At 40.7% G+C, this 10,128-nt stretch overlaps 1 protein-coding gene across 1 annotated transcript in view; it reads left to right on the forward strand.

Annotated features, from left to right (window-relative positions):
- Positions 1–899, forward strand: part of USP18 (ubiquitin specific peptidase 18) — a 26,830-nt gene extending 25,931 nt beyond the window's left edge. Inside the window, exon 11 of the mRNA XM_019515571.1 lies at positions 222–899. Within this exon, the coding sequence (XP_019371116.1) occupies positions 222–270 (49 nt within the window). The 3' untranslated portion in view covers positions 271–899. The remainder of the gene's footprint in view (positions 1–221) is intronic.
- Positions 900–10,128: the final 9,229 nt, after the last annotated feature.

Here is a 10,128-nt window from a genome sequence, read left to right on the forward strand (position 1 = left end):
CTCCCCTCCCCCTCTCATACACTGATAAATCATAAGAAAGCAAAACAGAGAAAATCTGTTTTGTCAGGCGCATCACCTTTAGTTTATCACAGTTACAGCCCTGTCTCAGAAGTAACAGGAGGGTTAAGTCATATTACCTCCAGTAGGAAAACTGAAAAGAGGCAAACTGGAGCATCTAACTACAGTCATCTTGATCCTCTTCCCTTTTTTTCCTTCTCCAGGGGTGAAACTGCCTATCTCTTGGTTTACATGAAAAAGAATACTCAATAGCTTCATCCACAAATGTCTCAGGGCAGGCCCTGACTTTATTTTGGAGGTAAAATATTCGTCAAGAAGAATGTCTGAAAATCCATTTTGCACTGCGAGTGAGAGACCTTTTACAGAGCTCCATTTGCAGCCTCACAATTTTTGAATAAAGCCTAACAGAAGAGCCACATGAAAAGAGGCCTGGACCTTGGCCACTGAGGTGCATTTTAAGAACTACAAGTTTCCTCTTTTGATGCCCATTTACTAGAGCCCTGCATGTATATGAGACTCTTTGTATTTACATAGAACCTTTGTAAATACAAAGGTCCTTCTGGAGTACAGAAGGATGTCCAAGAGATTTTTGGAGATATCTTTGCAAGACTTGCTTGATAGGCAACTACCTCTGGGATGGAGCACAACAGGCAATTCATAACAACCCAGAGATTTGCTTCTTAAAACAGGAATTATGGTAGGAGTTTTGATCAAGTGGAATCACAGGGAATGTGTGGGTGTGTGTGGAGGACCACTGATGGATAGGAAGTTCAGTAGGTCAGATGGTGATTAGGGACATTTTGTCATTGGCTTCACAAGAGAACAGGCTCAGGTGTTGTGCTGAAAGGAAGTTCCAGAAGGCCAACATTTTCAAAGCTCAGTAACAATTTTTCAGAAAGAGCCCTGAAACAGGGGAAGGGGAGATATAACTTCAGCATGCCTAGATGTTCCGTTTTTCCCACCATTTTTCTGATTTATAGGAATTGTTCCTGTTGCTCACAGCTGCTGCAGCCAATGACTGTTGCAGCCAATGACTGTTGCAGCCAATGACTGCTGCAGCCAATGACTGCTGCAGCCAATGATCTTCTTCCTCGTCCTCTGCCCACTAGCCAGCACAATGAAGTGCATGCAAATGCTGGAGTAAGCTTGGGTAAAAGAAGCGGTACAGCAGTGTAAGTGCAACACAAGCCAGTGCAGTTAGCTCTGTTGAGAGGCAAGAGTGCAGGCAGTGCTGCACAAATTCAGTAATCCTGCTGCTGGTATCCAGTTCAGGTATCTTTGCATGGCACAACATTGTAAACATGCTTTTAGGTGGATCTGCTCCTCCAGTGTATTTCTTGCTAACTCCTCAGCAGTGCTGGAGAGAGCAGCTGGTTATAAAGTGAATCCTATTATCCCTGCAGAAAAATCTTCATGCCCTGCCACGTGCTTCTGATTTCCTAGTGCCTTTGGCTCAGAATGTATGCCTGTTGTTCATGAAGATCAATGGGAAATTAGGTTCATTCTTTCATTGAGGCCTTAGATGCCACAGTGTCATAGGTCCTTGAACTGTGCTGTAAGAGAAGGCACTTGTGGGTTTTAGTGAAGTGGGTAAATATCTCTTTAAGGGGAAGAGGCCCACCTTCTTCCAGCTCCACCCAACCTGGGGCTACATATGAGGTAAGCTATAGAAGACGGAGCAGTTTGTCAGGCCACTAAAGAAGATAAGAGCACCAGTGACTTTGTGCCAGACTGATCCCAATAGCTAAGGAACCTTAGAGCTGTGGAACTGAGCAGGGTGCAAGTAGGAGAGTGGCTAAAAGTGAGAAGAGAGACTGTTGGAGGCAGTCAGGTATAGAAGTGGCCTGGAGGTGGACAAGTGCTTAGTTATGACAGGGTAACAATAGCCAGAGAGGACCCTTTATAGTTCTCCCAGCTTGAATGGTAGGAGAACATTACTGACCAATAAGACCAGTTATTTGATATGCTGTGGTTGGTTGTAGAATAGTGTATAGAAGATTGTGGGGACTGTGCAGCTGCAGCACTTTTACCTTTATTATGGGGCTTGGCAAAAACCCAGAGGCTGACGATTGAGTGTTTCCAAAAATGCATCATCATATGCAGTCAGCTTTTATCCTTACCATTTTTCTAGGAACTCAGGGCAGTATCAGCCATCAGGACAATATTTTGGATTTTTAGAACTCCAGCTATTTCTATTCCTTGAGACAGAGATTACATTCAACCTGAAATATTAGAAAAATGGACACTTCAGATTATACAAACAGTGACATAGACAGAAAGTATCTCCAATAGTATCTGTTATCATTTACTTCCTTCCTGCTATGCCTATTACCAGAGCATCTAGTGCCTTTTCTACTTCTAGGAAGATAAAATATATGATATTTAAAATAATATATTTTGAATCTAGTGATATGAGCTTCATACCATGAAAGTTTGTGCTTCATATATACCTATAGATCTATGTCTGCCTTGGTTAGCCTGTAACAGTGGTTCTCAACCTTTTTTCTACTGGGACATATTTGCAAAGATCCATGAACTGTCCCAGCCCACATTCCTCTGACCATGCTGGTGCCCGGCCCCTTAGTCTCCTGCCTCGCCCCCATCCCCCAGCCCTACCGGAAGGGCCTCCAGCTGCCTCTGTCCTGCTTCAGCTGGAGTGCAGTGGCTGGGGTGGCCCTGGCTCATGCAAGTGGCAGCAGAGCAGTCTGGCCCCAGCACAAGCTAGAGGGAGGAGGAGGTCTATGGCACCTCCTGCCCTGGACTGGGGATGCTGCACTGTGCCAGGCAGCCTGGTCATGGCCCCTCTTGCCCCCCTGAGCAGTGTTTCCCAGCCACCCTGCCCCCACAAGCACACCAGCGTGGCCACACAGCTCTTCCCCACCCCCTTCCCCTGCTCCCATTGCCCCTCTGCCTTGCTGCAGCTTGTGACCCTTTGAAATATTCTTGTGACTCACTTTTGGGTCACAACTCATGGGCTGAGAAACACTGGTCTATAAGGTGCCTATATACATGTCTTTTACTTGAAGTAGCCCATGGAATTCTCTTTGTGTGCATCATAAAAACACATCACACTCTTAGATAATGACCAATCTGCAATATAAATGTTCTTATCATTTTGGCCTGATACATATTTCTGATTATTTAACATCATCATCCTCTCCTACCTCCATTTCGCAAAATGACATTCAGTGCTGTAGTTGTAGATAAAGACAGGCATAATTATTTGTGCCTGCAGCTGCACTTGTTTTGAAATCTAAATATTTGACTGCACCTACAAATCAGGCATCTAAGGCCAGGTGCAGACATTGCACTTTTATCACTGTAAATGATCAGAAACCAGTCTATACCCATATCAGAATAGAAGTTCAGCACACAGACTGGTTCCAAAATGGCAAAAAGTGATCCAAGTTTTGCTTCCCACAAAGGGTGAATGTTTGCTACCAATCTGAATTATGCCGCTTACAAAAAACGATGTAACTTTGATTCTGCCTCTGGCTTTTTGAATATCTGTGCTTAGCCTGTATGAAAACAATCTCAGATAAATGTGTTTACAATTTTGTTCCTGAATTAGAATATAGACATAAACTTAAAAATACAATATGAGAAGGAGAATCGCAACCAAGAAATAAAGTTAGTATGTTGTGTTTAAATGAAAGCTGAGACTCTTATGTAATAGCAGCATTTTGGGACCTGGCACTGTATGAGAAATGCTGCATATGACAAGGTTTGCAGTGAACCTGAAGGTTGGAGAAACTCATCTAAACAGCAATAACAACTTGTAACTTCCCTGAGTACAAACGTATTTCTGTGGAATGTCATTCCTCCCCAAATCAATTACTTTTATGAGAAAAGAAGAGCAGAACAAAGTGCAAATGGATCTAACTTTATTCCTCTTGACTTATCTTGTAGCCCCTTTTTCCCCACTCAGGCTCTCCAGCATGATACATTAAGCTTCAGCTTATTTGCCGCTATGTTTAATTGGCTGCTGTTACAATTCCCTGCTAGGACTCTCCCTCCTTACTAATCAACTCCTGATAATGGATAATTTGCCATTATTTGCATTCCCCTTACAGTGGTGAATCAACCAGAATATACTGTACTTGGGCTCCAGATTTCTGTATAGTACTACAATGAATCCCTTGGCATCTTCATTCTAACCTAAACTTAGAGTGTTATCTGGTTGCAGGTAGGTTTATGCTTGAGCTATGTATCATTCAGGATCATTTCTAGCTGCCTGATTTTAAAGTTGGCCCAATGTACTTCAGGCCTGCACCTTTATATCTGTCAGAGATCTGACAAGACAAGGTTCATCTGACAAGGCAGATGTAGTTGCTGCTTGCTACAAAGGTGCCTGTGTAATGTGGCTTGCAAGACTGGGGCTAAATAGCACCATCTAGAGCTTGGGTGAAGTCACAATGCACTTTTCCTAATGCACATTAAATTTAGTATCTCTAATGTGAGGTACTAAATAAATGTGCATTAGGCTGCCCTAATGTGCAGTAGTGAATGTGCATGCTTTTTTGGTGATGCTTAATGTGCAGTGCCTATTTTACTGTATATTAGTGTATTAGCACAGTTTTTATGTAATGCTTTAATGCTCAGTAAAATAGGCTACTTCACATTAAAGTGCACCCTGTGTGCACTTTAAAGACACACCTTGTGTTATCATTCCCTTCCATCCTCATCCCAAGTTCTTCTGGTTCACTTAGGCCGTAAGATATTCTTAGATTAGTTTTTAAACCATGAGGTTTAAATAACATGAAGCTCTTTCTATTTGACTTTCATTTTCTGAGCCCTTGGGGGTCACTTGGATTATATTTCCAGTTGTTACTCTATAACCATGAAATAAAGTTAATGTTATTTTGTTTGTTTAAATAAAAGCTGAGATGTTCATACAATAATAGCATTCTAAGAGCTGGAGCTTCATGAGGAATACTGGCATATCACAAGACTTACAATGAAACTGAGAGCTAGAGGCACTGGGTGCTCCGATTCTGATCTGGAGCCTTCTACAATGTTAAGTCTGGGCATCTTTCAAGATAACTGTTTGCTCTCTGATCAACTGGGTAGTGGTTTTCTTGAGAGGAGCCACATATGTCACACGTGAAATGTGGCAAAGGGTATAACTCATAGGTGGTGTACATATATTTTTTCTGTCAAGGGAACAGTCAAAATGACATAAAAGGAGGGAAATGTTAGAATTCCCCCTCCTTTTCCCCCTGTCCATTATTTCTAACCTTTTGTATTGGATCTAAATGCAAGTTTTTTCTACCATGTAACTGTCTGGTTAGAAGTGTAGTGTTTATTTTACATTTTTTTTCAATCTTTAGGTTTATCATTGCAACCCCTCATCTCATGTAAAGATGCCCAAAGAAGCTCAGCTTATTCTCTGTGGAGGGGAAATAAATAATATGGCTTTTGTTGATTGACAAATCCTTCATTTATATTAGAAAAGCAGCAGCAAGGGCTCTAGCCATGCTCCTGTATCATAGCTTTTATTAATCTATTAACAATCTTGTAACTTCACATGACTGTATCATGCTCTGTGCTACCACTCTCCCAGGAGAATAACTCTGATTTTTGGAAGAGTGAGATCATAGGAATAGCTGTGCTGAGCAGACCACTGGTCCAGCTGGTCCTCTTCAAAAGGCACTTGAACCAGCTGCTTCAGAAGAAGGCATAAGAAATGCCACAGCAGGTATCAATAAAACCCCTCAGGTAAAGTTTCTTCCTTAACCTTGTTAGTTAAGGTTTACCTTGCTTTCAGAAACTGAGATCTTGCATGTTTCTCATATGATCATGGGTATGTGGATCTCATGGTTGGACTGGAAAGTTTTGATGACAGGTTTGCAAAGGTATCTTAAGGTTATGCTTTAACAAGACAGCCCCTTCCTAGGTGGCACAAATCTCTCTCTTCTCAACAGTCATGTCCATTTCTATCCACAAGTTAAGTTTTTGTTTCTTTTTGTTTGGAAATATCATCTGATAAACCTGCCTTCAGTTTATTTTCCATTAGTTGCTTTCTAGAGAAACTCTAGGAATTGGAGTTAGAGATGTAAAAGAAAAACAACACCCAAAAAACCCAATCCAATATTCACAGCACATTAAGTGCAATTTTATTTCTGAGGCGCAATGACTGCTTAATCAGTCTGTTCCCTTGATTATCTGGATAGCCTTGATATAAGGAAAAACACTTTTCTCTTTACATAAATATCAGTGTCAAACAGTTAATGTACTGTCTGTCTTCAAGCAGAGTGAGCTGTAGGAAAGACTCATGATAAGAAAGAATTCTTTTTGAATGAGTAAGAAAGTGGTTGATATTGTCCAACTGAAGAGTCTTCAGTGACTTTTTCACAGTGGACTGGACCACCTCAAGGATATTAAGGTGATATAAAAAAATTAAAGGGAGAACAAATACTGTCAGATCTGTATAATCACAAAGACTGAATCTCTATATACATTTATCCTAATGTATTTTAGATATGAAATTCCCCTGCATATCACAGTATGCAATGTTTGTTTCATCTATGCTTTATATTCCATCATAGTTTTCCCAACAGCATTAAAAACGTGCAGACAGGAATGATCTGTAGTGACACCATCAGATTAAAAAAAAGAATGTGTTTTAAAATCACTTTAATTTGACCTGGGAGCACAAACTGCACTGATAATAATAGGTTTATTCCATGAATAGCTAAGATTGAAGCTAAATTCAAGTGCTCCAACTATGCTTCTATAATTTAACATTTAAGTCTAACTGTAGCTGGTTTCTCATCGTTTTCAGGATAATTACAGCATCTTTTTAATCTCTTCATTCCTACAAAACAAACAGGCTTAGTTTATCTTAAGTTTAAGGAAGCTTTAATCTTTTAATTGTGTCTAGGAATGACCTCTGCTAAAGCTCCTGCTGGTCAAACCCAGTAGCTAGTTTGCTTATCAGTACAAGTTCCTAATGCTAACATGAGTAGTCCCACTTGCCTCAGTGAAACAGCAGGACCCATATAATTCTTTTCACATAGAATTAGCACTTGGTAACAGGGCATGTCTACACATTCATTAATGCACAGTAGTTACCACGCATTTGATTTACTGCTTGTATAATCAAGTATTAAATATATGCGCAGTAGCTTGAGTTACTGTGCAGTAGCGTTGGTGAGCACACACCTTTTTAGTGATGCTACTGTGAGGTAGCCTAATAATACTGCACAGTAGCGTATTAGCACTGTCCATGATGTGATGTGCTACTGCGCAGTATTATTAGGCTACTGCACAGTTAGCATCTTGTGTAGACACCCCCAGGGTAGAGTTTTTCAGGTAAGGTCTACTAACCTGTTGCAACGTATACATAGCACCCTGTTAATTTCTTTCTTTTTTTTCACACAAGGAAGTGGTCTGAGGTACTTTTATTTTCAGTATAAGCCCCTGGGTAGACACTTGCATTCCAGAATAAGACTTTTTTCCAGTTCTGATTTGGAATACCTATTCCACCTTTTTGTAAGTATTTTAAGTGGAATTGTGAAAAGGCACAGCTTTTACAGAATACAAAACATCTATCCTGAAGTACTCTATTTACTGAAATATAAGCCAACCCTGATTATAAGATAACCCCTCCAATAATTAAATTCTATATGTGGAACATTTATACATGTATATTTTTCTACGTGTAGAATCTAGTGATTGGAGGTTTGCCTTGAATTTGTTCTCCTACTGCTCTAGCAGGGAAAATAAATCTGGGGGGTCAGGTAGCTCCCTTACCCTCTGCTTGCCACTGAAGTCCCTTCTCCTCTCCTTACTGTCAGACTGCTCTCCCTGAGTACGTGGAAGTGAGGAGCAAATTTGAAAACACTGACCTTGAAATTAAATATGGCTGTAGTAATTAGTATATAGCACCCATAAACTTATTTTATCCAGAACTGGTGCATGTTACCTTTTTTTGAGACTGCTGCAAATTTTAGCACAGGTACTCCATAAACACACTTTTAAACAACAATTTAGCACTTGCTTATATATGTACAAATTCTTTTTTTTACAAAAATAAATACACATGTACATACATCCTCCCCTCCCCCCATACCTTTACAGTTCTGGTCTCATGACCGATCCACTTTACTTGACAGTCTATAAACACACTTACACAGTTCACCATCATCCTTGTTACAATACCACAACCATGCATCTGTGTGCCCATCATTTACCTGTCACAATCACCCCCCTCCACATACTCCCACTCCCCTCAAACGATCAGTGTGCTAATTAGCACCCCCCCCCCAACTTAAGACTAGAACCGATTATCTTTGTCATGAGTCCTGGGATCCTCCAAAAAATTATATGCAGGCAAGGTACAGGGCAACCTGGTCCAGTTTCATCTCATGGAGGGTGGGGAAATACTCATATGCAACAGGTCAAGAGAAGGGCCAACAGAGGGATTCTGGGTAAACTGTTTCAGGCCCCATTTGGTTAAGTTTGCCAGACATTTAAGGCTGGTTAAGAAGCAGGAATAATTTGAAATGGGGAAGAAAGTCACAGCTCAACTGCAATAGTGAAGAGTAAGTAACAGAGTATGCAACATAGTGGCTCACTATGACTGCAAAAGGAGAGCACTGATGGGGAAGGTACTTAATGCATACTACCATATGTCTTATTCCAATAGGCTGCACTAAGCTATCCTTAGGATCCCATCAGCATTGTTGGCACCAAAGAAGAGTACCAGAGCTTGCTCCAGTGCTGGTCTCGTATTGCAGGACCTCTAGGCCTGGTGTCCGTTCTTTCCTGGGAGAACAGCAACTGTTCATTTTTTAAGGGCTGCACAAAAAAGTTCCCCTCAGTCTGTTTGCCCAATATGGGCCATGTATTTTATAGTTATGCTCAATGTTGGCTGCATTTAATCAACTTTATACTTGGTTTTCATTTCTGAGCATGTGTGGCTTTGGGTAGAAGTTTAACAATAGCCACTATATTTTATGATGTTTCCTTGTATGTGAATTAAGACAAGTGGCTTTTCTCCCCATGCTGATTGGTGGAAAACCATCGCCTTGCATGCAAGTAGATACAGTAACTATTTAAGAATTATAATAGTATGACAATTTCAGAAAAATTATTTTGCTACATCCCCACATGCAAGTGATCCCAATGCCATAAGAACATGCTGTTAAGAAGAGGAGCACAAATGCTCAGCTGCTGTAAGAAAAGGATGAGCCCAATGCTATAAGAGGAACACAAATGATCAGACCTGAAACAAAAGTCAATTATTAATCACCTGCAGCGCTGTCTCAAGTGTCTTGTCTCATCTTCTCACTCAAAGATGGCTCCATCAGTGGGCAATGGCTAATGTCAATAGCCACTTTTTTTTTAAAACTGATGTACAAGGGGTGAAGATTGTCTGTGTGTCAGCTATTGCACAGTAACTGCTTATGTGTATGATCCATATCCCCTTACCCCAAATCCTCTTTTCTTTTCCAGGACAGTCTTTAAATATAGTGTCAGCACATCTTGTGCTTGTTTGGCAGAACGTGTATTGCTTGCAGCTATACAATACAGGAAACAGACTAGATGCTGCAGACTGTAACTAGTGATTGAATTGCATCCAAGTTCACCACCTTTCTCCCCAAAAAGACACTTGTACATAGTCTTCAAATATATTTCTCCTGAAACATAGCATAGTGAGGGGGACACCTCCTGACTGAGATATACACCACCTGATTTCACAAACAACAAGAATGGCACAAAATTACTAAAGAAAATTAAAAAACCTTAAATAAGTGAGGAACAATCAGTCACTCTGCAAAAATGGGAAACATGCAGGCATTCTTTAATGAGAGTGTAAGTAGGTATGGAAGAGACCCTCTCCTGCCAACTCCTTGCTCCCAAAGTAGCAATGGAAGCAGCTACTAACATATTAAAGTGCTTAGAGTGCTTAGAAACAGCCACAGAGAACAAGATAAGTTGCATGGTTTCTTCCAGAAGTATTGTAAGGTAGGACAAGTGAATAGAAAATAATACACCATGGAATGAGTTACTGACAGTTATCCAAGGAGGGAACTTGAATTGCAGCAGAAACAGCAGGTCAGGACTGAGGTACACTGCAGTGAGGCATGTTGGGCCCCTACTGAA

The sequence above is a fragment of the Gavialis gangeticus genome, unplaced genomic scaffold (assembly GCF_001723915.1).
Source record: "Gavialis gangeticus isolate Ggan-Ray unplaced genomic scaffold, GavGan_comp1, whole genome shotgun sequence".
NCBI lineage: Eukaryota > Metazoa > Chordata > Crocodylia > Gavialidae > Gavialis > Gavialis gangeticus.